Source organism: Syngnathus typhle, linkage group LG13, assembly GCF_033458585.1.
Source record: "Syngnathus typhle isolate RoL2023-S1 ecotype Sweden linkage group LG13, RoL_Styp_1.0, whole genome shotgun sequence".
Lineage (NCBI taxonomy): Eukaryota > Metazoa > Chordata > Actinopteri > Syngnathiformes > Syngnathidae > Syngnathus > Syngnathus typhle.
Genome location: NC_083750.1, coordinates 12,946,419 through 12,973,919, shown reverse-complemented (window position 1 = coordinate 12,973,919; position 27,501 = coordinate 12,946,419). Strand labels below are relative to the sequence as shown.

Genomic DNA, 27,501 nt, shown 5'->3' with positions numbered 1-27,501 from the left:
AAATAATTCAATCATTTGTCCGCTGCTCTACATGATATACTAGAAGCTTTTCTCGGTCTGTTCGTCCATTCTTTCACGTAGTATATATGAAATACTTGACTACCGCAAACGAAGATTGGCAAAGACACGACAGTTTTTTTTCCATTGAATTTATTTTTGTTAGTTAATTTTCTATACCAGGTGACACAAGGGGTTTCTTGAGCATAGTTTTGGGAAGTCACAGTGTTTTAGACATGGACAATGACGAAGGGGGGGCAGCCATGAAGGAAGACTGCCCCCCACTAACATAAAAATCACCCCCCCCCCCTCCTTCCTAAATGCAAACAAAAAGAAAATCAAACTCAACAACAAATAGATATATTTATATATAATATATATTTACTCTTTAAAAATAGAACTTCAGTCTAAATACTAACATCTGTACAAACTACAAAAATAAATTTTGAATATAAATAATTTATATGGCATGACAACATTTTCTTTTAACTACAAACAATGCACGAGCTTCCCCTCGACCTCCTCCCGGTTAACTCCTCCAGCCAAAGGTGAGTATGTAGGGTGAAATAATTTTTCCGCAACAGCACAGTAAGCTACTCAACATTCTGTCTTTTTTTTTTTTTTTTTTAAACCAAAGCTGCCACTTGAAAAATACAAAAAAGCTCTTCCCTGCAAATGACTCTGGCAGTGATGAGACCATTGCTGGAAAACCATTGGAAAAACAACAACAAGAACAAAAAGACAGAGCTGCTGTCAAATGTGAATAATAGCTTATAAGTAACTCCATTTGGGTTACAACAAATCCAAAAGACTCCCTTATAATTCCCATTGTGTTAAATCTGAGATGCAGCCACAACTAACAAAACCTTCAAGTAGACAAAACTGCAAAGCTCAGGACTCTGTTGCACGGACATGAACGAAGAAGGCACAATGTTAAGAAATCGGTTAGATCTCACAGTACAATATTGTTTGTGTGTGTGTGTGGCTTTAAGGGGGAGGAAGAGGGGCTACTGCATTTTTTTTTTAAGGCAAATCACTTCAAATGACTGTGTAGCAGCAAAAAAACCCAACATAATAATACCAACAGAAATAAAACACTGACCATGTATGTTCAATAGCCTAATATCTTAATAGGATCTCACTCTGTGTGGACATTTTTTTACATATAGCACATTCTTCTTCTCATTCGATCCACTCTGCTGCGGGGGGTGTGATGAAAACAAAACAAAACTTCCCCTCCCAAAGTTATACAGTCCTCTTTTAAATAGCTTCCCTCTTTTTTTTAGTATTTCAAATAGATACTCATAGAGTGACATCATGTCCTTCAAATAAATCCTATGTGGCCACTATGTGGAGTTTCCAGAGAACGGCTCTAGCGCTCTGGCCGTCTGGATCCTCGACCCGCCTGAAAACCATCAGAGAAGAGGGAATTAGATTTTCACAAGCTGTGTGGCCGGCCACATTTTGGGATGTTTTTCCTTGAATCATGTGTGCTTTTCTCTAAAAGGACACTGAGTGTTGCTAAGAAGAGAAAAGCTCACCTTGTCTGGTCGCTCGCGTCATCCGATCCTGTGGACAGTCCACGTCCCGGAGCGCTAAAGAGTCTCTCTTGTACGAGGAAAACGTAGTGCTCTTAGCGGCCTCGAACCAGTCCGACTCGGTGTCCGTGTCGAAGCCTTCGTGCATGTAGCCCTGGTAGGCCGCTCCGGGCAGGGTCGGGTGCACCGCCACCGTCACGGAGGCCGTGGCCGTCACCATGGTGACGGGCCCCCCTGCTGCGGAACTGCTGTAGTTGCTGGGCCCTTTAGTCCTGTTTGGCTGAGGCCCTCTGGGGCCGCTCTGGTAAGTCCGACCAGGCGCATTTTGCTGTCCCGGCTGCTGCTGCTGCTGCTGGTCCCGCTTGGATCCGTCCCAGCATGTCACCTGCGAGTTCAAAGACTGAGCGTTGTGTGCAGAGTCACTGGACGGTTCTGTCCGTCCTCTGCTTTCCTTCAGCGGCCTCACCACCTATCACCCGGAACACACCATTTAACGACGTCGAAGAAAGAGTCGAGAAATCCGAAAAACATACTAGATCCTGCCTACCGTGAGTTTGGGGAAGCTGGGATTCTTGCTGGCTTCCAGCAGAATGTGCGAGGTCGCAGGCGGCGGCACGCTGTACGCGCTGCGGTCGCAGTACTTATAATCCTCCTCGCCCATCCCCGACGTGCTGGTCGTCATCTCGGAGTAGTATTCCGAATGGGATGTCTCGGAGGAAGCCCGGCGGGGGTCGCGGTGGTCGGCCAAGTAACCGTGATGAGCCATGGGCGGAGGGAGAGGTGGATCGGGCGAAGGCGCCGGTCGGCGGCCGCCGTCGTCGGGCGCGGCCAGCTCGGCGGGGGGGCCCAGCATGGAGAGGAGGACCGGGAGCAGGACCAAGCCGTTGAGCATTCCCAACACGGTCAGGATGGCCAACACGGCAAAGAAATACCTGAGGAGAGGAGGCAAGAGGAGAGCCACATTCAAGTAGGATATACGTCCATACATAGAGCCAGCCGTGAGGCGGACAAGCAAAAAGTCCAGTTGGCAACCGCAAAGTAGTGAGCCAACACTTAGCCTGGCTTCTTCTACGACTCTTGGTACTACAAAGGATGAGAAGGGTGCAAATGTGATTCCCCCAAATCGTTTGATGCCGCCGTGGCCACAAGAACACTCACTTCCTTCCCTCCCTCCCTCCCTCCCTCCCTCCCTCCCTCCCTCCCTCCCTCCCTCCCTCCCTCCCTCCCTCCCTCCCTCCCTCCCTCCCTCCCTCCCTCCCTCCCTCCCTCCCTCTTTTGGTGTTGCGTGCGTCTCAGCACAGCTAAAGGGAGGAATGGGGGGGGGAGCGCACCACAAGAAAGAACTCCCCAGAAAATGAGAGAGGAGTCCACTTAAATACTAACAGAACGCGGGCAGAAAGAGTCACGAGATGCAGTAGGGACAATATGGAAACAAGCAACGACTATGATTGATTTTTTTTTAGGGTCTCCCCCCACCTCTGCATTAAAACATGACATAAGCTCAAGAAGGTGTCGAGACCCACATCAGCAGGGGACCTCCAACGGCGTCTCGCTCTTTGGAATTCTGTTGTTTATATAAACTTTCATCTTTTCCATTTGCCGTTGGGGAGTCGCATGTACGTATGTGGATGAGTGTGTACACGCGCACGCACGCGAGCCTGCTACGGACTGAATGCGCTGAATTAGGCGTGCTGTTTATTCAGTGTATCCCAAGGCCAGGAGATGTTTAGTGCAGCCTTCCTCTGGCTAGTCAGCTCCATCCATCCATCCATCCATCCATCCATCCATCCATCCATCCATCCATCCATCCATCCATCCATCCATCCATCCATCCATCCATCCATCCATCCATCCATCCATCCATCCATCCATCCATCCATCCATCCATCCATCCATCCATCCATCCATCCATCCATCCATCCATCCATCCATCCATCCATCCATCCATCCATCCATCCATCCATCCATCCATCCATCCATCCATCCATCCATCCATCCATCCATCCATCCATCCATCCATCCATCCATCCATCCATCCATCCATCCCTGCCCCATTTGACCCAACCACAGGACCTCCAACAAAGATGGCGATACTTTTTGTTCCGTCTTTTTTTCGACAGTATTCAAGCAATTCCAAATTTGGAGTTAGTCTTCAATGGAGCTCCAGTACGACTTCTTTTTTTCACGTGTGCTCTGCTTCCATATGTTGCTGGTTGTTTGAAAATTTACAATGGCAATATTTCGAATCATTTCCTTTAGCCCGTCTGTGGAGTTTGACATGACATGTTGGCGTGAAGCTAGTAGAGGTTCTCGTGACATGATTGAATGGTTTGGTTGCATCTTGTCAATTTACAACGTTTCATTTTCTCTTCTATGTCCGTTTGACAGTTGACGTCAACAAAGAAAAAGCTGGCCGCACGCACACTTGACCAGTGCGAGTGAGATGTGCTTTGAATATTTAACAAATGTATGTTGTAATATGAGTACGTGTGTTTGAATATGTTGGAATGTGTTTAAAAGAGGTTTTAAACGTAGATACAAAAAAAAAATCCCATATTTCTACCTATGTGTCTGGAACCTAAGTATCCCGGTGATAAATTGGGCTAAGCTGTACATATTTACACCACTCCATCTGGATGCAAGGAAGCCACCCTCTGAGCCCGTCTCCCCCTCTCCTCTCCTCTCCTCTCCTCTGCTTTCCTCTCCTCTCGTCTCCTCTCCTCTGCTTTCCTCTCCTCTGCTTTCCTCTCCTCTGCTTTCCTCTCCTCTGCTTTCCTCTCCTCTGCTTTCCTCTCCTCTGCTCTCCTCTCCTCTGCTCTCCTCTCCTCTCCTCTGCTTTGCTCTCCTCCCTTGCCTTCCTTTCAGCAGACAAACTGTGCTTTTTATGTCACGGAGGAGGCCCCGCTTCCCAGTCTGTGAGCTCAAGGTTGTGGTTTTGGGTTCTGGGCCCGAGACCGCATTCAGCTGAAAAACATTGAGCTATTTGCCTTCTTTTTTTCCCCCCACTCTGACCATGAAACAGTGGTAGAAAAAGGGTGCACGCACATAAACACAGGACAGCCATGTCTGTTGGTGGCCCACGCACAATCGAACGGCCTGACCGCTTCAAGTTCAGCTCACAGTTTTTTTTTTTAACCATAGCACCCAATATGGAGGCGGGGAGCGCCAAACAAGATGATGGGAATTTTTACGGATTCCAGTGTGGATATGTGTGTGTGAGAGAGAGCGAGAGAGCGAGAGACACCACCCAGTGGGTAGGAGAACACTAGCATGTTTACGAGCAGCTGCTACACACCCTTGATGTTTTTCCCATTTGTTGTGTGTTCTGAGGTCAGAGAGATGGAGGCATGTGCGTGTCCGGAGTGACAGAAGCAGGTGCATGCTCTTTGCTGTGTGCATAAATAAGGGCATAGATAACATTGGCAACTTTGAGCCTTCCTATAGGGGCGACAAGACAACTGTCTCGGGCCGCCGTTGTCAAAAGGTGGATGGAAGGAGGCTGTGGGATGTGCGCAAGCGCCAGTACATTTGCCATCTGCGAGCCACACTCGCATCTCACCTCATGATGAAGTCAAACTCGGAGCCCGCCAGCATGAGAACGCCCAGCAGGGTGGAAAGGGCGCCGTCGAGCACCGGGGCAAACATGTGCTCCAGAGCCACGGCCGAGCGCTTGTTTCTGCTGCCGATGGCCGTCAGGAAGCCCTGCCGCACAAAAGGTGGAAAGGAGAAATGAGTTGCAAATCTTGCCCGTTGTACAAAAAAGGGTGGCGAGGCTTGGCGCTCGTCGGAATTCCCGGATTGAAAACCGGGGAAATGAACAATCGGTACATACGTCGGCCCGAATGAGCGACCGCCCTTGAATGGCAACGGTTGGGCCGATCGATGTGCTGCTAACCGCTCCATTGGGCCGATCCGCCCGTAGACTCACCAGCGCAATGTGAACAGTGAACTCCACTCCGATGCCCACCGAGGCGATCAGGATGACCACGGGGATGGCGCTCAGCTTGATGCCGATCAAACCCATGATGCCGAAAAGCTCCACCGTCATCATGGCCAGGATAAACACCTGAAAGCACACAGAAGGGGAAATTGAGCCGCGGAAGAATGGAAGCAAGACGGCGTGAAGATTGAAGGGGACGTGAGCGACTCAGTTGAGCTCTTTCTTTCGCCTTTTCACCCCAGCCAATCTTTGACCTCTCTGGGGGTCTCTGCCGAGTAGCGTCAAATTACGGCCGGCTCTTGAACTCTTCTCCGTCCCACCGCGCTTCTTGCTTTTCCTCCCGTGCGCAGACTTTGTCGTTAGTAGTTGGAACGGCGGCGGGCGATGGGATTTGAAGCGTGTCGGAGAGGTTCAATCTTCCCGATACGGTCTTCTCAGATCACGCGAAAGCTCCGATTCACCGTACTACGACGGGTACGTAAACAACACCCCCGCCGGTGCTAGCATACATCGGAAGGCACTCTCGGAGAGCTTTTGATCCCGGCGGCGGCGGTGGCGGCGGCGGGGCCTCCTCGTTGGGGCACGGTTAAATTGCAAAATGATAAAAGCCCTTTTACTGCAGGCCGAGCGAAAGCTTCCAAAGGCGGGGGGGGGGTTTATGTGTGGAGACTACACACGCATGTGTGTGTGTGTGTCTGATTTCAGTCCAATTAAACACATTCCAGCAGAAGCTGCAACTGTTGTTGTGCTCCAGTCCGGGCGGTGGACATGCATTTGTGTTCACCAGCTTGTGTGTGAAACGTTTTCTAACAACTCAAGACCGTCTCTCTTTTTCTGGCTCACACATCTCTCTGATGGATGGGTGGAGCGGGCCAAGGTCGCGACTGGGCAGATCCGTCCTGTCCCCGAGCCTCTCCTTCTCCCTCTGACAAAAGCAGTGACGGAGCTGGAGGTAGAGGCTTTGGGAGGGCAAAGTCTTTCTGGCTCCTTTGCATTCCCTTTGGCCTGCCTGCATTAGAATGACAAAGGTCCCCCCCCCCCCTCCCCCCTCGTATGTGTGCGTGTGCGCGCGCTGGCCCCCCTCGGTCGGACGAGGTTATTGAGCTGTGCCGAGCGGGGAGGAAAGGGGGCTAACGGTGTTGCCGAGGTGGGAAATATTCGAGGCGGGTGGGAGAGGTGCACTCACAATGATGCCGGCGGTCCACGGGTTGAGCAGGAGCAGAGCGCAAACCAGGAAGGTGCACGCTAGCACCACGCTAATGGCCAGGAGGAACCAATGCCTGAGGCCGATGTACTGCTCCCAGAAGAGGAAAGGGTAGCCGCTGGGGTAGTTGAACACGCCCTTGCGGCTGAACTCGTCGCAGATGGCCCTCACGCTCTCGATGGCCTCCACAAAGTCGCCGGCTTGCCGCAGCCCGTTGAGGTAATACGGGAACTGAGCGAACTCCAGGGGCTCCGCTGCCGGAACTGCGAGGACGAGGAGAGATTCGTGATTGGTTTTTCCCCCCGGCCCCACTGCTGCTTGGGAAAAGACGGCAAACTCACTGCGCAGATTCTCCCCCGTGGTGTCGTACTTGTCGTGGATCCACTCTCTGGGATGCGGATCAAAGTTGGCCTGGGAGGCGGCGTAGCCCAGCGGGTCGTTACTGACCCACACCGTCAAGTAGATATAGAACACCTCGGGGGGGATAAGACCCTCGGCGTCCACCAGCCGGCGAGAGGTCAGCTGCAAAAGGAAGCTTTGGTCAGATGGGACGCCAAGCACGGCACAAGTCACGCCTTATCTTACTTGGCTGTAGTCGAAAGGCTCTTTCTTGGAGCCCGTTTGGATGAGGAGCTTGTAGGCCAGGGCGCCGTCCTCCGTGCCGTTCCTGTAGCTGTCCGAGGTGATCCTCCCCGCCAGCCAGTCTGCGTCAAAAGCAGCCTGAAGACCTGGACACGAAAAGACTGTCATTCGATTTCTGCTCCGGTGAGCAGCCTTCCAGCGAGGGCGTAAAAAGAGTGACATTGCGGTTTCTGTCTGGTTTGGGGCAGCTGGCTCCGATTGACCTGTTCGCTATGACTTCCTCCTGACTGGCCAAGCCCGAGGACACACGCATGCAGGCACGTGCAAAAGATAACCTCCGAGCCCACCCCAATCTGTCTACTGCTCCAGCCCTGAGCCCAGGTGGATGAACTTTCCCTCACCCTTGGCACCCACCCACACCCATTCGTCGAGCACACCTGAAAAAATGGAGCCGGCCATGTAGTAAGTACCTCTGAGCCAGTCCTGGAAGTAGTGCAGCCACATGCGGGGCAGTTTGCCGTCACTGTCTCGGACCACGCATCTGACAGAGTTGAAGGCGTTGTGTAGCTGGACCAGAAGTCGCTGCGAGCGGGCGTAATCGAATCCGTCCATGGTGACCAGATACATGTTGTAGAAGGAAAAGTATTTGAACTGGGCGTCGATGAAGTCGTACTCCTTGGTGTCGCGTGGTACAATGTCAGTCAGGTAGAGGCCGTCGTGCACCGTGGTGGTCCCGTACAAGCTGAGGCCCAGGAGGCCCAGGAAGAGGATGACCACCATGGCTTTGCTTTGGGGCTTGAGGAGGAGCGGGGCGTATTTCTCCCTGGCAAAGTGGGACAGGTTCCAGCGGAGGAACGGGAGCGGCACGCACTTCTTGCCCAACTTGGAGTCCTCCACCTGAGCTAGCAAGTCCCGGGTAGAGCTGGAGGTCGGGGTGAAGAGCTGCGAGCCGTAGGGATCCTGCACGGGGGTGCCGGGTGTAGGCGTGATCGCTACGAGGGAGGACACACACACGCACGAGGAACGGTTACGGGGATGGGCCACCTCTGACAGAGCGGCCGCCTGCCTGGGTTTGGACTGCGCCTGCCTACCTTGTGAAGCGGAAGGACACACAATGACGGATGTCGGGCTGGTGGAGATTTGAGAGGTTGGCGGCAGGATGGTGACGATGTGCTGCCCGGCGGCGTCGCACTGCGTGAACGCTTGCACCGTGGTGGTGATCTGCGTGCTGGTGGTGATGGTGGAGCCCGCGGCGAACGGGTGCGAGGCCGGCGCCCGGCTCTGCTCGGGGCCGTCCGACAGCTCGTGCGGGGACAGCTGGACGACCCGGTCGGCGCAAGGGCTGTACAGGCAGCACAGGACGTCCAAGCGCTTGTCCTGGCGCCGGTGGAGGTCCAAACTGAGGATGGCGGGGAAGATGAGCAGCACCATGGCGAAGTTGAACACCACCACGATGGCCGCCTGGAAGGAAGGAAGGAAGGAAGGAAGGAAGGCAGGAAGGAAGGAAGGGAGGAAGGGAACACAATTACAATTTTGATCCCCCTCTGATCATAGTAGTCTATAAACAAGACAATGTATGGACATATACGTATATACATAAGGAGGGAGGAAAAAGAGAGCAAGGAAAAGATTGACATTTTCGAAACAAAATAATGGTCCAGAAACACTAAGCAGGCCAGCCAGGCAAACAGACCGGGAGGAAAAAAAGAAGAAGCAGTGGTGGGAATATATACATAGAAGCTGTGAGCTTCAGCGGCCCGGCCCCTCCCTCGCTGTAGCCCCCCCCCGAAGCTGCTGACGTCCTAACCGGCTGCGGTTTGCACTGTGTGTACTCCCGGTGTGTATTTGTGTGTTGCCGACCACCCACAGTTAAGTCACAGATCAGAGCAAAGCGCCTCGACGGCTCAGTGATATACGGATCCCGGAGCTCCCCTCTACTTCTCTCTCCCCTTTACTGTGGACTCTTCCACATTGCACACGCATACAAACGGTTTTAAAAAAAAAAAAAGAAAAAGAAAAAGAGTGGCCGCTGTTGGTGCAGTGGCCATAAACATTGGGAACAAAGGCTTTCCCCTGCTCTTGAATCAATGTCGGCTCTCTTACTTAAGTCATCGCTTTCATTTTCAAAGTAGCCGCCAGGCTCTTGCAGCGCAATTGTTTATTTCTTGGCGTAATCAAAAACAAACAAACAAAAGCCGGAAAGTACCTGCAAGGAGAACGCTCGCAGGGCCGGGATGGGCACGAGAGCCGCCATGAAAAAGGCAATCATGTTGTTGACGGAAGTCAGAGCCACGCTGGTGCCCGTGCGACGTAAGCAGTCTCCGGTCCGCTCCTGGCAAAGAAGGCATCTTAGAGGAGAAGGAAAAAGGAGGAGAGGAACGGAGAGAGGGAAGATCCATACCTTAAAGGGAATGTTACTCCCGGCCTCTGTGAAGGAGTGAGCCAAAAGAAACATGTCGTCCACTCCGATTCCAAGTGCCAGGAAGGGAAGCACCTGGGATGAGCGACACCAGTAGTCAGCACGGACTCGTTGGTATACAATACGGAAGCTTCGACAATTGGAAGTACACGGGCCGACCCAAAGCCAAAGCCAAAGCCACAGCCCCTCCCCCTTTCACGTTGTCGACGTGGTTACCTGAGTAGTGGCGGCGTTGAAGGAGAGTCCCAGCAGGGAGCAGAGACCCAGCCCCGCCGCGACCGACAGAGCCACCAGCAGCACGCCGGCCAGTCCCACGGCCCCCTGCGACTTGGCGCAGTCCCACCTCAGCATGGTCACGCAGGCATACGCCAGCTAGCGAGGAACGCACGCGTGTCCAACGGTCAGTCGTGCATCCGAGCGAGCCAGAGACGGCCGGCGCCGGCCGCTTTAGTCCAAACAAATGGCTCACCATGAGCAGGTAGCCTCCAGCCACCCGTAAGACGCTGACGTCGGAGAAGGACTTCATGATGTCGTTGAGTGTGGTGGTGGAGAAGGCGTGGATAGACTGGCTGGAGTTAGACGGGATACTCTGGTGGACCACCTAAGGGATGAACAGCGCTAAATCAATCCCACGTAAAACGTCTCATGTTTAGCTATTAGCATCAGACATAAGAAAGAAAAGCTCGGATACATTCTGCACGATGTTTATTTGACCTGAAAGAGCGGAGTACCATAAGCGCTCGCTTGTCCCTTTCAACAGAGCCCCCCCACCCCCGCCCCCCCCAAAGGAAAAAGAGCCCTTTGAAAGACAACACGTATGTGTGTGCGTGCGCCTTTCACATGTGCCGGCCGGTGTGTGACAAGCGAGGAGTAATGAGCACAGATGCCAGAGGTTGGCGTGTCAAAGGTGAAAGGAATGGGGATCACATGACCGAGGAAGGAGGCCGCCGGCATGAACACGACTCAGCTATTTTTTTTCCCCAATTGATATCATCATCACTACGATTGAAACTCCGTTTGTTGCGTTGTTTTCACATCGCCTTGCTTCTTTTTTTTTCTTTTTTTTTTCCCCCCCAAAACGTCTTTGGTCCGCCCTCCAACCCTCTCCCCTTCGTGGTGGGTGTCAGCTATCACAGCAACAGCTTGTTCCCATAATGAGGGCTCTGACAGTGAGAGATGATTGGCCTGCCACACACGCACACGCACGCACACGCACACACGCTGCTGTGCGATTTGCTTACGAGGAACTTGACGGAATTCCAACACGAGTGGAAGAACATGGAAATACGTAGCTCCTCATTGTGCCGGCGTTGACACCGAGGCTACTTGGAAGCGGAATGGTTCCTACCTCCACAAATCTCCGTTGCCACGACTCCAGGATGGCAGTAGCCTTTTCTTCATTCCAGTTGATGTCGTGGATCTCATAGTCGTCTTTAAAGTGCTCGTACAGCTGCTTTGGGCTCATCAACAGGAACATGCTTTGAAGAGCCTCGGCGCTGCAGAGAAGAAGAAGAAGAAGAAAGAAAAGAAACCAGCACATTAAATTCAGCCAGCCCCACTACTGAGTTGACAAGAGCTTCTAAAAAAGCAGGTGTTAGTGTTATCTGCTGCTCTCTGGGCCGTCCCGAAAAAAAAGAAAGTTCTTGGCAGCGCTGTGGCGAGCGAGCGAGCGAGCGAGCGAGCGGGAGCGCTGCTCAAAAACGGATCGTAAATCAAACGCGGCGAGAGTGTGACTCTTTGGCAAATGGGACGGGAATCCTCTTTCATTCAGGGCTCTGCTAAACGGGCCCGAGTGGGTCGCAGTCTGGGCCCGCACCCAATGCGGTCAGTGCGCTTTTTTCAGACAGAAAAGGAAAATGGCTTATTGAGAGACCTGCTTGACTCTTTTGGAGTCATGGACTTTTATTCAGCTGAGACGCACAAGCTGCTGGGCTACACCTTGAAAATCAGAACCCCTCTGCGGATCGAGCCAAGCTTACTTGAGATCAGGGGATGTTTGAGAATAATTGCCATTTTTCACATCACGTCACCTAAATGATTTCCCCAAGTCAAATTCCTTCTTTGGCACGCTCAAACATGGCCAATGAAAACTCTTGAATCTTACTCACCTCATGAGAGCGTCCTGGGTGTTCTTCACGCGCCCCCCAAGGATCAGCTCCTCCTGCCAGTGCATAAACTTCCGGCTAAAACCGTGGCAACCGCCTCGGAGGCGTCCGGCGATGTCAGGAGACTGCCAGGGACAAAGAAGCGCACACGGTGAGCCACTCGGGTGGTGCGGTGCGCTGCCGTGCGCTGTACTGTACTCCCTCCCGGTGAATGACGGGCCGGGTTCATCCGTACCTCCAACTGCTCTTTGTTGGGAGCACTGAGAGGGCAGTCAGGATCTGACGGGTCCAGACAAGGCCGGTTCATGTAGGCGTGGCCCACCTGCGAAATGACACCAAAAGGCTCACTACGTACAACTGGTCAGGGAGATCCTATTAATAAGAAGCCAATTCCCACCTGGGCTTTGTCCAACATCTCCTTAAATCCTTCCAGGGACGTGAACTGACTCAGTTCCTCCATGAGCTTGACTGGATCCAGATTCATCCACTGGATGTCTGGCATACCCCTGCGGAGCAACCACTGACCATCAACACGCACCCAAACACATCCCGAGTGCTATAAAAGCAAAGGCTTTGTGCGCTCTGTTTAAGGGAAAACTTTTTGAGTCGTCGGCATGAACGCTGGCTGGCTGGCTGGCTGGCTGGCTGGCTGGATGGCTGGGATGGCTGGGCTGGCTGCGCTGGCTGCGCTGGCTGGCTGGCTGGCTGGCTGGCTGGCTGGCTGGCTGGATAGCTCCCCTCCCCTCCCCTCTCTCCCCTCCCCTCCCCTGGCTAGATACAGGATGAAATGGCCGTTATTATCCCATTTCACACCGCTACAATGCCCAAGGCGAAGGCAAGCAGGGTGGCTTCCATTCCTCAATGCCCTGCACCGAGTCACAAGAATTACCTCTGGCTCCCAAACATCTTGATGTGTCTCACAAGAGGTGAAAATAAAGTCAAAGGTTCAATATGAGAGAATCTCAACGCATCAGCATTTGGAGGAAACTATCTTTTTTTTTCTTCAGCGAGAATTCCCAATCAAAAAATAACTAACAGAGTGTAACGGAGGACCGACCGAAGCCCCGCCCCACATCCTCCCTGCGAAAACAATCGATAATAAATAAATAACAACAGATGGCGAGAAGGCAGAGCGGGGCACATTGAGAGCACTTGGCCCTCTGGAGTGGAGTGGAGTGGAGTGGATTGGGGAAACATGAAGAAATTTGCAAAGAAAGCTCAGCCGTATAGTCTCTTTTGTAAATGAAGCCAGCGCTCAATTGAAATATCACTTGTGGCTCTGGAGAAGGTTTGGACAAAAAGAACAACAACAACAACAAAAACGCCACAGACTCCAGTGTTAAGCATCTTGTTGCCTCTCCGTGTCTTTCTCCAGGGACTTGAGCTTTGAATGCTGCCCATTTTATTTGTTGGACAACTTGGGGAGCTGGGAGCGCGGCGGGGGCATTACCATGAGAATGGCGAGTGTTAGCCGCGAGCTGACAAAGCCGGGGCACCCCCAACCCTCCCTCCCTCCCTCCCTCCCTCCCTCCCTCCCTCTTTCCACCGGGGCCCCTGCACTGATGGACACTCACTCGTAAAGTGAAAGAATGCTTACCATTGTCTGACCCAAAGGGCTCCCCTGCCACCGCCGCCGCCGCCGCCGCCACCATTACCCCGCCCGGCCTCCTTCTCTCTCCCAGCCCACCATCTCTCTCTCTCTCTCTCTCCCCCTCCCTGGCCCGCCTCACTTTCTCTTTTTGAATTTCCCTGTCAGGACACCCCCCTCCCAACTACGGGCCCTAAAAGAACTCTATTACTGACCGCTGCTGTCAGTCACAACACCCAATGACAGTCTGACTGTATCTTTCCATCCAAAGTGTAGTTCAACTTATCAACAGCCACAGTCTGCAGAAGTTGTCTGCCATGCCAGCAAAATTAGGGTAAAAGTATTTCAATATTTGACTGATGGAAAATAGATACTAATAGCATTAGCTAGGCAGAGCATTAGTTTCATCCGCTGATGTCACTCATCAACTTCAACTCACAAATGAAAAAAGATGCATGAGGCAATAAGTGTCTATTACAAACAGAGCCTATAAAAAGTGTGTTTAAAAACATGACGGACGGCCTTGAGTAACACTTACGGTAAATAGGCGGAGCCTCCCTGGAGCTTGGCCCCTTCCCAAAAACAGTCCAAAGGGGTGATTATCATGCAAGGAAATAGCTTGTCAATCATCTGGGGAGTGGGGAAAAAAAAAAAAGAAGAGATGAATACAAAAAATGAAAGTGATCCAAATGAGAATAAAGTTGACTAAAACGTACCCTTTCAATCATGACATTTTCAATGATGGGGACTCCAGATTTATAGCATATTTTATTGAGATCCCACGACCTGTCAAGCCAAAAACAAATGAAATCATCTATTTTTATCGGACCAAATAAAAGATAGGGCTCATGAAGCTCTCTCTCCACTTACTTTCCAAAGAGTGACACCTGCACCTTGCTGGCAGACAGTGCAGCCTCCATGTGCACCAGTAAAGCTTCCTGGCTAAGAATGTTGGTGCCTTCTTCTTTGGGGGTCTGGATGAGCATCTGGGAGGTAAATATGGACTCCTCGCCTTGCTTCTCCCTGGTGTAGCGAAGCTCCCGGCTCACCCGACTACCAGCTTTCAAAAAAAAAACAACAAAAAAAACTTCATCTTTCGGATTTTAGACATTAGTGCGGGCATCCGTCAATATTACGCATTTGGCCCGAGCGGGCAAAAGCGCGTTGATGTGTTTTGCACAGGAACGCACACACGTGTGTATGGAGCAACGCCCTTGGCCCTCGCCAGTGTTGCTTTTGAAGGCACTTCACACAAGGCAGCGTCTGGCCAAGAGAAATGACTAATGCAGCTTCACATTGGCTCCTTCTGTGAAACAGATGTGCCCTGTTTGTAAAAAAAAAAAAAAAAAAGTCCCCCAAACCCCCGCATCCCTTCACCATCCCACTCAGCATGGCAGATACCAGCCACTCGTTCAAATACATGGCAAAATTAAGATCCAGTTCATCTACATTGGGCAAGACACAAACAATTCATCCAGAACGACAAACAAAAATCCCCCATCCACTATTAGTTGTGCTAATTGCCCAAATGTCAAACTAGCACAGCATAGCGAGCGTCAACTACTGGCGAGGGGGACGTAACATTGTCTGTCGTGTCCGTTTGCTGTGCAGACAAGTTGAAAGACGGAAAGGCAAATAAAGTCAAGTCAATGGATTTGATTAAAGACGCCGCGTCGGAGAGACGCCGATGAGGAGGAGAGCGAGACGAGCAGGGAATGAAAGAGGGGAAGAGGAATGCTGTGCTCTGGGCGCTGTGCTCTGTGTGTGTGTGTGTGTGTGTGTGTGTGCGCTCCAGCCTCCTAATTACAGGAGGTTGCCCTGAAAAGAGTTTGCCAGCTGGGGGGGACCTGTGCCTGTGCCAAGTGGACATGAAACATGCCGCGCCGGATCACAGAGGGCCCGGCCCGTCTGCCCCTCTTTCGTTGTCCCGCTACGTGACAATGGCGGGAGGAGATTGAGGGGGGGTGGGGATGTGGGAAGCATGAGGGAAAAGTAGCTCCTCCTTAATTCCAACTCTTGTCACTGTTTCACGGCTTTGCCCTCAATTCTGGGCCCCTTGCAATGGCGGAATGGAGTCTGAAGCCAGCCAGGGTCTGGAACCCTCTATCCCTGCGTGATAAATGAGGCTTGACTGTACACCTCCCCTGTGCAGTCTGTAATTGATGGGGAGCAAAAGAAAAAACAAACGACCAGGAACGTGTGAGATCCAGTTGGACCCCAGAGAGGGAGGGGGGGGGGGGGGGGGGGGGGGATGGCTTGTTTGGCGGCGGCGGTGGCTTCCAATATTCCTACTCGGCACTTTCAAGGCTTTAATTACGAGCAGGGCCGGAGGATATCGCATCACCACGTTTATTTGCAGTCGCCGGTGTGGAGCTCAGCGCACCCCCGAAATGGACATTCCTCCTCCTCCTCCTCCTCCTCCTCCTCCTCCTCCTCCTCCTCCTCCTCCTCCTCCTCCTCCTCCTCCTCCTCCTCCTCCTCCTCCTCCTCCTCCTCCTCCTCCTCCCAATGTTGACAAAGCCTTTTTCATTTCGAGACAACGGCAACAGTAAAAGTTGAGGTCATTTCCTCACAGATCACGTTTGGTCTAATTGGCGCTCGCTCACACAAGGAGAAGTGGATTTGTCATTCATCCTCATATTTTCCTTTTGGTGGGCCTCTTGGAATTGTTTGTTATTCTTCTGGGGAATTAATCGCGCTTTCTGAATCTTCTGAACTTGCAGTCGTGTGCTTGCGGAGGATGCTAACCTGTGGCTATCTCCTCGTATGGAAAGACAAAGTGGAAGCTCTCCCGCTGACATCTGTTCAAATCCTTTTTGACGTTTCGTATGTTAACGTCTACAGCGTCGGGGTTTTGATCCCAACAGGAACTGGGTGGCTTCGCTGAGAGAGACTCTGGCTCTGTAATTACAGGCCTCCTGAAGTAAATTATAGCTATTTGTGTCTCGTTCCTCCCATCTGGACCACCCAGGCGGTACGATCCGCCCTCCTCTCTCCTTCTTGCCTTCTCTCTCTCCCGCTCTCGCTCTCTCGCTCTCTGCCTTTCCCCCGGTCCGGCCTCAAACACCTCAACTTCACAAACCGCCGCGCTCGCTCGCTCACTCGCTCCTGCTCAGCCCCAGATGGACCACTTGTCTTTTCTTTGAGTCTCCTCTCGTCTTTCCACACCGTACTGCCCCCCCCCCCCCCCCCCCCCCTCTCTCAACCCGTGGACCGCAACCTTAAAGAGACCGTTCTTGGAAAATGTTCTCCTCAAAGGGTATTTAAAAAAAAAACATCTTTGAGTAAGGAGACTGGGGGTTGTAACACCCAAGTAGATGCTTGTTTTACTCCAAGGGGAGTTCAACTGTTAGTCCATGTGCGATTAAAGATGAATGAATAAAAGCTGCCTTGAAACAACATTGTCATTCTGTCTCCGTTTGGACCAGAGTTACGACACTGACAAGGTGGCGCCAAATGTCAAAACAAGGCCCCGACATGCCTTGGTGACTGCGAGTCCTGATGTTTGGATGAACGTGTGTGGGCCGCCCGCCGTAAACGCTGGACTCAGTCATTTCCTCTCGTCGTGACCCTTCCCTTCCCCTTAAAGCTTGGATTTCCCAGACTGAAGGGAATATAGCTACGAGGCTTTACGGGACAGACAGACAGACAGACAGAGCAGACGCAAGCTATTCTATTCTATTCTATTCTATTCTATTCTATTCTATTCTATTCTATTCTATTCTATTCTATTCTATTCTATTCTATTCTATTTTATTGTCTTCTCTTGTCGTCGGGTGGCGTACAGGCCCTCGTTCCCCGTTCCGGGCCACGCTGGGTCAGGCCAGGCCACCTTCAAAGTTCAGTGTGGTAGATTAGCTGGATTAGGGGGGGCCTCTGAAAGGCCCCACGCTGTTCTGGAGGAAGAGCCGAGAAGAGGAGGGCTGAAAGTGACATGTGGGCTCTTGTTTTTTGGGCTTGTTTTACCTGCTCCGTGGGATGGCTATTTGAGCACATTCAAAGACAAGTATGCAATTCCTCTTTTCATGCCATTGTTGTATTTAGAGGAGAAATGCTAACGTTAGCATAGCAATATTAGTCTCAGCACATAGAACGTTTGTAGAATGTGAATCATTGTGCTGCATTTTCATGCAACTTTCATCAGTGTTGCTCAGGGCTCACAAAATGGTCCTTTGCAAGTCAGCTTGCGAATGTCACGTGACCAAAGTTAGAAAACGGGTGCGACTAGTGGGTGCACATACAACGTATAATTGTAAAAAAAAATAATAATAATTGCCCTTGACCTCCTCTTTAATACTATACAGTTATTTCTTTTATTTATGGGAATTTCTGACCAGACTGGTCCAAAATATCACATCATTCCGTATATATTTGATTTCTATGAGAAGAAATGAAGACTCCCTGTTTCTTTTCATGCTCAAGTCCACTCTGGGTGGTACGGTGACCCCCCCCCCCCCCCCCCCCAGTCCAGTACACAGCCTCACGCCCAAAGTCAGCTGGCTGGGATGACACCAGCTCACCCCTGACCCTATAGAAAATGGATGGCTGAAAGTCTACTCTCTTGATGGCCATTTCAAAGACACATTTGGAGCCAGAACCAGGACCGGTCCGGACCGGTCCCGCCTGCCCGACCCGAGCAGACGGCTGCACTCCCGATGCAGCACCCTTTTGTTGTCCGTCAACCCTTCCATTTCGTTCAGATGTTTCCTAACAAACAGCAGAATAAAATAAAGCGGGAGGCTTTTTTTTTTCTTTCTTCCCCTCGTCCCGAGCAAATGGACCAAAACGTTCCCAGCCTGTAAAACAATGCCAGACTCCACTGAGGGAGTGGGAATGAGAGGCTGGGAGGGGGCGCAAAAAAAAAAAAAAAAGCCAAGCTGGCACTAGCTGCCTTACCTACAGTGCAAACGTTTGACCTCACTCTCGCTAGTTGGATGATCTTAAAATGGTCCGAATTCCACCCAAAGGAAAAAGCGATACCTGTATGTGAGAAGAAGTGGTTTCCTTCAGTTTGACTTCCAATCTATTCCCATGTGCCAGCGCACATCCATTTCCAGCGGGGCTGGGCTGGCATTTCGCCACTTGCCATTTCCATATGTATAGGCTTGCCTCTGCTAATTATGCTAATCGCGCCCAGTGTTGGCCACTGTGAAAAATAGTCACATTAGACACTCCACTGAGCGCTAATACTGCTTAATGTGTGCTTGAAACATACATTCATCCGGGCAAATGTTTCCACGTGGCTGGTCTCATTGAAAGCAGAAATGAATTGATTGAGCCAGGCAATCATTTCTTTCTTTCTTTCTTTCTTTCATTCTTTCTTTCTTCTTCTCTGCTAAGTGCCAAGACAGCAACCCGTCTCCCTCTACATCTCCGTTTTATATGACAAGGATGTAAAGACAGACAGACAGACAGACAGACAGAGGGAAAACTCAAAGGTGAGTGCCGGTGACAAAAAGCGGGAAGAAAGGGTGACAGACAGCGCGTATCGATTGACATTTCATCATCCCGCTTTTTGCTTTTCAAAGAATTGTCCATTTGAGAACCGGGGCCTCAGTAGACTTACGTATGTATCCATCCAAGCCTGGTCAGGGTCGCGGGTGACCTCCAGCCTATCGCAGTTGACTCGGAGCAACGACGTATTTGGATGCAAGGGGCTAGTTGTTCTTTGCTAATTGTATACCGTTGTTGGTTGGATGGCATTACATAGACGTTTCCACGTGACGCCCTTCAGATCCATTCCTTTTTTGATCCATATTTTGCGTGTGTGGGGCGAGAAAGGCGAGGCGGGGCTTGAGCTGAGTAAAGTCAAAGTAAATAAAGGTGCTCGAAATAAACATCTGGAGGTGACCCAGGTTGACTCGGCTCTTTGTTTGTTGGCTCTACCAGTGAGGTCCCAGGCCCTGAGCGCTGGGAGTTTATTTATCTAGCCGGGGCACCCAGCGCGCACTATTCACCTTGAAGAATGCCTGCTCGAGCTCGCTACCTCCCTCCCTCCCTCCCTCCCTCCCTCCCTCCCTCCCTCCCTCCCTCCCTCTCTTTCTCTCTTGCAACTGGGCCTCCCGCTCGCTCGCTTGCAGGCTCACATGAATTGTAGCATTTACCTGCTGTGATTTGTTTACAAAGGAGGAGGAGTTCATTTGTGTTTTCCCCTTTTCTTTTCTCTCATCAAGGCTCACTTTACCGTAGCGCACATGGCTGTGGTCTGGAGAGCCCAGGACGGATCCCACTCCTCCTCTCATCCTCTTCATGGCACATGCGTGCGCTCGTATTTGGACAGTTGGAATCACGGAGGGTGTCTGTCACGGCTCACCAAAAACTCAGCTAGGAAGCATTTGTTTACACAATCACTGAGGGAGGCCTTTTTTTTTTTTTCCAATAGCAACACCTCACCAATGACAGGATTGTGATGCTCGGAGACAAGGCAAGGCAAAAAAGTGTCAGCGAGTCATAAACTTGCAGCCTTCCTGTCACTCTCAACCATTCCCCCCTCCCTCCCCCTGGGTGTCTACTCCCATCGCTCTCCTCTTCCTGCAGCTCTGGTTCTGTCTCTTTTTAACGACTCCCCCCTTTTCACTCCCCTTCCTTCCCAAGGACAATACTGGCCGGCCGGGTCACACGTTGCCAAGCTCAACTATCACACTTGAAAGGAGGGTAGTGATTATCTGCCGTACGCAAATGTCCTTTACGTTCTCAAAGATATGCAGGATGTCCTATTTTCTCGGCGGTCTTGAAAGACTAAATACCCTTATTCTACTACACAGGTGTGAAGACCAAAAGAACGTGAGTGAGTGAGTGAGTGAGTGAGTGAGTGAGTGAGTGAGTGAGTGAGCGAGTGAGTGAGTGAAAAAGGGATGCTGTGCCTTTAAGAGGCCGTGGCCATGTTTCTAAAGTTTCTGCCTGCCTTGTTTCCACCAATAGCCCATTCACAAAGCCGCTAGGGGCCTCAATGGAGAGTAAAGTGGTTGTGGGACAAGGAGAGGTTAGTTCTCGCACGCACAAAATCAAGTCAACACTCACACGGTCGCACACAAACCGCAAGACAAAAGCATCGTCATGATCATTTTCTTTGGTTTCTTTGCACCCTTTTGGGAGGCATGTATGAGCGTGTCTAGACTAATAGCTGTGTCAGTGTGAAGCCTTGAAGATGACAATTGGAATAAGAAAGCCATGTAGAAACTCATTTCAAGAGAATTCAAATGCTTAAAAATATGCAAAATCAACACTGCACTGAATGGGGGGAAATGGAGAGAAAAAAAGACATATTTTGAGGGGGCCAGTGCCCCCAACAGCCCCCTTCTAGTTCCGCGAGTGAAAATAAATCATCAACTATATATATTGGGGTTTTAAGGCAAGATATATGCCATTTTTTACAACAACGGTGAACTTTGACCTTTGCAAATATGTTAAAACAATGTGCTTGCAGAGGTGGCACGGCGCGGCACGGCCCGGCCCGGTGTTGTTTTGACAACTGTCCTCACGCCCGCCACACACGTACATTGTCACCTGTCTGCGTACACAGCCCGACTTGTGACTTGATATTCCTTCCTTCCTTCCTTCCTTCCTTCCTTCCTTCCTTCCTTCCTTGCTTGCTTCCTTGCTTCCTTCCTTCCCTGCTTGCTTCCTTCCTTCAGTGCCACATCAAAACAACTGTCACACAAACGTCTAAACATCTCTTTTAAAAAGCACGTCTTGGCCAATTAGCTCAAGAGGTAATCCGAATGAAATGTTGACACTATTAAGAAGTGAAAGGGAAAATAAACAGGGGCTTCTTTTTTTTTTTTCTTGCTGCTGATAATGACCTAACCCTAATCTTGACCAATAAGGCTCAAAAGGTCTAAACCGAACAATGACATATCAAGAGCGTGCGGCTCCTCGGACAGCTCCGCTCAGGCTGACACGGTGGGCCGAAAAAAGCCCTGTAGGGTCTGTTTATATTCACCAACTGCTGTGGCGCTTTTAGAGCGTGCAAAACAGGTGGGTAAACTTCAGCTGCATTCACTTGGATTTTTTTTTCTACTCATGAAGGAGGAGGAGGTGGAGGAGGTAGGGCAGGAGGCGGTGCCTCGCCTGCCTCGCCTCTTGTTGAATGGAATCCAAGAATAGTTAGGGACCACACAGGGAGCCGTAGAGGAGGAGGGAGGGAGGGATGCGGGGGGCGGCCGACACCCCCGGTAACCCCCCCCCCCCCCCCCTCTCAAAGATGGCTAACCATTCACACAGTCCATCTGCTGCAGGGATCAGCCGCGGCACTGAAAGCCTGGGGGTTTAAAAGGAATTTTGGCCAGTGTGAAAAACCAAATCAAGCTGCTTCTGCCCCTGAAAAAAAATGAAATCAAAACGTGCAGATAACTTTGACCTAAAACCGGAGAGCGGGTGAGGTGCGACATGGTCACTTTCCACTGGACGGGCTCCCTCCCTCCCTCCCAATCCCGGTAATAGACGCAGATGGAATCGTTCCGACGACATAATTGCACCGACTGTCGAAAAATGCTGGCTTGATGCAAATTGAGTCGGGTGCATTGTTGGAGTCTCAAGCGGCTAGCTGTCTAGAGCGACATGACGTCAAGCTGCGGGCTCCATCCATAACCAAGACCCGACCCACACTGAGCTCAGAGCCCGACTTGGGAAGATTCTCTCAATCAATCAATGAAAAAGAGTCATTGTTCAGTCATTCTACTGATTGTTTGCTATTGACAGCGTTTCACGTGGAAAACTTGACTTTACGACTGCGCTTACCGGACTCGTGGAACTCGGTGGTAAACGAAATGTGTCAACGTGTGACGCCAAAAGTGGCGCCTCAATAAAATCAGATGACACAAGCTCAGTGTTGCTGTTAAAGGCCCAAGTGGCACCAAACAACTTGGAGAGCAATAAATGAACGCGGGGAGGCACGGCGGCCTATAAAAAAAAAAAAAAAATCCAAACTCACCTTCCACCCACAGCTGTTCAATGTCCGTCTCGATGGCGGCGACTCGGAGTCCCACCGAGAGGGCGCCGAACACCAAGAGTCCGATAAAGAGTACCTTCCCGCAGTGCCTCTGGATGTGGCAGCCCAGGGAGAACAGGAGGGCCTGGAACCTGGCACGGATCCACAGGGGGGCTTTTTGACCTACCGCCTTCCCCTGGGATGAGAGCGAGAGAGAGAGAGAGAGAGGAGTCAGTCAATATTATGCTACATACTGTAAACTACAAGCCTGATAGGAAAGCTTCCCAAATTCTGTGTCCCTTATCAATGACAGAACCATGGCGCGGCCATTTGGCAACTACAAGAAGAATGTTTACAATTTCACTTATTTGTGCTTATCTGTCTGTATTCATTTTTGGGTGGTCAGCTCAGATTCTGGCTCGATTTTTAGTGTACCACTACATCCCTAACATTGTGATACCATCCATCTTCTGTCACTAGCCAATTACAGGGCGGGATTTATTGGACAACAGCACATTTGCAGCTGCACGAGGTTTTTTCTTTTTTCTTTCTTTCCTTTGCGCGAGTTTCGGAGCGACCCGTCGGAACCCGGCATCCATCGAAGCTGAGGTAGAATCTCCCGTCCCGTCCCATCCCATCCCATCCCATCCCATCCCATCCCATGACGCGAGGCAATCGACGAGGATTGCAAGGCCAACATCAGGCCCATGAATGGCTTCAATTACCACAGTGGGAGGCACAAGCGTTCCGCATTAATCAAGCAGATGACTAACTTTTCTGCATATCCAAAACAAGCCTGCAACTCATCTATCTTGCTGGATATGGCGTGCATATTTGTTTGAAATGTTGCTTGCGAGCGCTGCAACTGTCATCGCTGTGTATTTTCCTCTCCCCTTCCTCCCCTGCCTCCCTCCCTCCCTCCCTCCTCTCTGCGGCGCTGAAACACATCCAAGCATCCGGGCGGTCCGAAAAGATGCTTTGTCAGATCAAACTCAATCAGTGAATTCCTTCACAGGACCCACCGCATTTGCAAACAAGAGCCTGGCGGAGCCCACGGCGCTGCTCTGACGGCTTGCCTCCAGCCAGAAACACACGCACGCACGCACGGATGTGCGACGTTAGAACAACACGTTTGCATACTTCTGGATACTTCTAGCAATGCAATGACCTTGCTTTGACGTTCTCTGCACAGGTGCTGAAACCTTGAAGTCATCAATCAGGTTTGGCTTTTCAGTGCAGTTCAAATGAGACTTTCAATGTGGTTCCTAGAGAGCTGTGCGCTTTTGGGGGCCCCAGAAAAGGACTAGACACCCCCAACTGACAACAAAAAGTGCCGTAACTCATGTAACGCTGACAGAGTTGTTGATGCGGTGTCAACATTGGAGTCTTTGGAAGATGGCTCCAGGAAGGCTGCTTTGGGAACCAACCCCCAAGTATAAGACTCAAAGCAAAAGCCCTTAATTGGTCAAAGGGAACTCACTAAAAAGTCCATACAAGTGGCATCTGTACATACGTGTGACTTGTGGAGGTTCTGGGACCCCCGCTTGAGGACTACACATTCTTTAAACAATGAAGGTCCTTCAAAACAAGATCCCTTACTGTCAATTCATTGAAGTTAATGACCAAGCAGTGAATGACTACCTCCGCTAAAAAGTCCAACTTTGTCATCCATCTACATGAGACTTTGCAGAGCCCAGCAAAAGCAAGAAGAAGAAGAAGAAGAAAAAGGTGCCCTTGAGAATCAAATCCTGGGTGATCACCTTAGAGATGTGTTGAAGTGCGAAAGCGGCATGGCAGTAACCGCTGGGTCTCCGGAGCGCGTCGGCGGCGGCTGTGGCGGGCGGCCGGGAGCGCGCGTAGCTCGGGGGTAAGTCTCCAAAGACGCCGCCGGCCCCTGGTGGGAGCCCGCTATCCGAGGCCATGGTCCGAAGAGGCTTGGGGGGCAAAGCGACACACAAAGCGGCTGCGATTTCACAGAGCGCCGCAGTAATCCTCCGACATGGGAGAGGAGCGCGTCCGGCGGCGCCGACGAGTTGCAAGAAAGTGTCCTCCTGCTAGTCGAACCAGTCGCCAAACTCCATCCCAACATTATGCGCCCAAATCCGTAAAGATCCTTCAGTCGTCATTCGATCGATCGATCGATCGCGGAGTTGTTCAAAACACGCACAGACTAAAAGCAAAAAGCCCGTCTCAGATCGGATTGGTGGTAGGAGTTGGAGCGAGCGAAGCGATGGGTGATATCTTCTTGCTGGTGGTCGCGCGTGGCGTGGCGTGGCGCGGCGGCGCGGCGTCGCGTCACCTCACCTCACGTCACACGTCTAGCTCCGATCGCGCTGCGGCAACGTTTGGACCAGCTCGCCTCTCGGCAAATCCTCAAAAGGGAGCTTTGATGGAAAAGTGCCGCGGCTCCCATTGGCCGAGGAAGAGGCAAATTACTTTGCAAACATCGCCTATTATTAGCTGCTAAGCAACCGAGCGAGCGAGCGAGCGAGCAGTGAGGGAATGGAGAGAGAGAGAGAGAGCCAGAGAGAGACAGAGAGAGAGAGAACGGGGACCACCCAGGCTGCAGCCTGGGCTGGAAGGGGGAGGAGGGATGGAGAGAGAGAGAGAGAGAGAGAGCGAGAGAGGAACTCTTTCAATAAAGCCAGCCCGCCCGCCCGCCCGCACGCCCGCACACGCACGCACGCACGCTTGGTTGCTGACTGCATGCTTGTGCACATTACTTCCTCCCTGTTTGTACACAGAAGATTGAAGGCTCCATGTTAGTGGCCATTCTTCCAAGTTGAGCCTAGTATTGTTGCTTCTTCTTCCCTAAAATTCTGCCTTATCATTGTGTTACTTTCCCCGTTTGACTTGTGTACACTTTGGCAACAGCTGTTGCCCTAACAACAAGCTTTAGAGAACGGAAAACATGTTCGGCCTGTTTGTCCTCGCTATTCCTTAGTCCTTGACTCCATCTTATTTCCTGTTTGTTTAGAGTCTATTGCCTCTTATTGCTTCCAGTTTGTGAACACGATACCAACAATCCCCACATCAGCATTTATGTCGACTTAAATGTCAACCCAATGTGCAATGGCGTTTTTGGGGTTTTGTTTTAACGAGTCCATAGTGGGTTTGCAATGTACAGCTCTGACTTATTTACGGTTGAAGGAAATAATTGTTTAGAACCATTTTTGGAACCCGACTAAACTCATGGGAAATGCATATATCTCGAAAATATGACAATGTGGTTCTCTACAAGCACAATGATGCATCCCTCTACTTACTGTCTATCAACACACACGTCTTTGTCGTGCATGCAAGTTTGCAAAAATAAGAGGAGCGCTCGTAGTAGGAGTGACATTAAAACATAACGGGACTGAGAGTGACACTCTTATCGAAGGAGACTCTTTGGAACAGTTCCATGTCTTGACATGCGTGTGTTCGCAAAGGCGCTCGCTCACATGACAAAGGCTCCCAGACAAAACTGTTTTATAATCCTCCTGGAAAACAAAACAAAAGCAGCTCGTAAGTGTGGTCTGCAAAGTCAAAAGTATAAGGGTGAACAAACGTGTCACAATAGCATACGGCGCTGCCATTTGTCAAGCGCCTGGTGCTAATTTGAGCCCTTTTGCTTGACTTAAAAACAATTGGAAGCTGATGTGGAGTAATTGGATTTAGGTGTTGGCGCCGCGGCTTGAGTCCACTACTGACAGCTGCACGTTCGCAAACTTGGCTTTTCTGCCCTTTGTACCGGCCGGCAGGGCGCCAGGCATCAATCCTGTCATTTGTCCCATCCCATCAAACATCTTTTCCTAATGGAATCGTATTTGACATTACCCCCTCAGCCGCCAGGGGGCAGTACAATACAGACCTCATACACAAAGAAGAGTTTCACAACTAAGTGACTGTAAGCTGGCGGTAATGCGATTCATTTTTCTATCTGAATATATATAGATGTACATATATATATATATATATATGTGTGTGTGTATTGTCTGTGTTGCTGCACCGTTTGTGTTGAAATATCCAAGTTTGGATGGGCCGCCAACAGCGTGCAGGTATTTGTATGTTTTGTGTGCGCCTTTGCTAACCTCCTATTTATTCCTCATAAGTATCTGTTCAGCCATACATAACTGGAACACACACGCGTTTCGGGGAAGGGCACTTTTTTTCCTCTCTCTCTCGCTCTCGCTCTCTCGCAATGCGCTGGAACACGGCTTGACAGGCTAGGTCCGGGTTTGAGTGGTAGAGGGAAACAGGCAGCTGGAAATGGGAGCTCAAGTGGAATGTGAGGAATTGGGTTGTGCGGTAGGGGCCCCCTTCAAGCCTAACAAACTCAGGGAGGTCCGAGGCCTGGTCTGGAGGCCTTGGATAAATAAACCGTCTTAGATGACCATGCGTGGTGCAGATATCTGCCATCACAGCACCTTGTAGTGCGTACACAAACCACCCAAGACTCTCTCTCTCTCTCGTGCATCCACTCAACTCAGAGCTCCATTTTTTGGGGTTTAAACGTCTCCCGATTGCCTCCATCTTTCCCGTGGCATTTCATCTCTCCCCAGTGACCCCAGCGCAGCCAGCGCAGCCAGCCAGCCAGCCAGCGCAGCCAGCCAGCGCAGCCAGCCAGCCAGCCAGCGCAGCCAGCCAGCCAGCCAGCGCAGCCAGCCAGCGCAGCCAGCGCAGCGCAGCCAGCCAGCCAGCCAGCCAGCCAGCCAGCCAGCCATCCCAGCCAGCCAGCCATCCCAGCCAGCCAGCCAGCCAGCCAGCCAGCCAGCCAGCGCAGCCAGCGCAGCCAGCGCAGCCAGCCAGCCAGCCAGCCAGCGCAGCCAGCCAGCGCAGCCAGCCAGCGAGCCAGCCAGCCAGCGCAGCCAGCGCAGCCAGCGCAGCCAGCGCAGCCAGCCAGCCAGCCAGCCAGCCAGCGCAGCCAGCGCAGCCAGCCAGCCAGCCAGCCAGCCAGCCAGCCAGCCAGCCAGCCAGCCAGCCAGCCAGCCAGCCAGCGCAGCCAGCCAGCCAGCCAGCCAGCCAGCCAGCCAGCCAGCCAGCGCAGCCAGCCAGCCAGCCAGCCAGCCGGCCAGCCAGCTAGCCAGCGCAGCCAGCCAGCCAGCCAGCGCAGCCAGCCAGCCAGCCAGCCAGCCAGCCAGCCAGCGCAGCCAGCGCAGCCAGCCAGCCAGCCAGCCAGCCATCCCAGCCAGCTAGCCAGCCAGCCAGCCAGCCAGC

At 51.6% G+C, this 27,501-nt stretch overlaps 2 protein-coding genes across 3 annotated transcripts in view; both read right to left on the bottom strand.

Moving 5' to 3' along the window:
* Window positions 1-552: 552 nt before the first annotated feature.
* Window positions 553-24,905, bottom strand: ptch2 (patched 2). Of its 2 annotated transcripts, XM_061294888.1 has the most exons (23): window positions 24,063-24,901; window positions 22,306-22,498; window positions 14,244-14,433; window positions 14,090-14,159; window positions 13,912-14,003; window positions 12,183-12,291; window positions 12,021-12,107; window positions 11,789-11,910; window positions 11,029-11,176; window positions 10,150-10,281; window positions 9,897-10,052; window positions 9,663-9,755; window positions 9,468-9,593; window positions 8,353-8,722; window positions 7,732-8,253; window positions 7,265-7,407; window positions 7,021-7,201; window positions 6,662-6,942; window positions 5,464-5,601; window positions 5,095-5,237; window positions 2,083-2,467; window positions 1,539-2,004; window positions 553-1,402 (listed from the first exon to the last, which is right to left on the bottom strand). In XM_061294888.1, the coding sequence occupies exons 1-23, from the start codon at window positions 24,222-24,224 to the stop codon at window positions 1,344-1,346; spliced, it is 4,368 nt and encodes a 1,455-aa protein (XP_061150872.1). In that variant the 5' UTR covers window positions 24,225-24,901; the 3' UTR covers window positions 553-1,343. The 2 variants fall into 2 exon arrangements, with proteins under 2 accessions (XP_061150872.1, XP_061150871.1); XM_061294887.1 differs by having other exon boundaries at window positions 7,732-8,722; window positions 24,063-24,905.
* The window catches only part of eif2b3 (eukaryotic translation initiation factor 2B, subunit 3 gamma), a 24,880-nt gene continuing 19,763 nt past the window's right edge, over window positions 22,385-27,501 (bottom strand). The window contains exon 13 of the transcript XR_009717563.1: window positions 22,385-22,498. The gene's annotated coding sequence lies outside the window, so the exon portion shown is untranslated. The remainder of the gene's footprint in view (window positions 22,499-27,501) is intronic.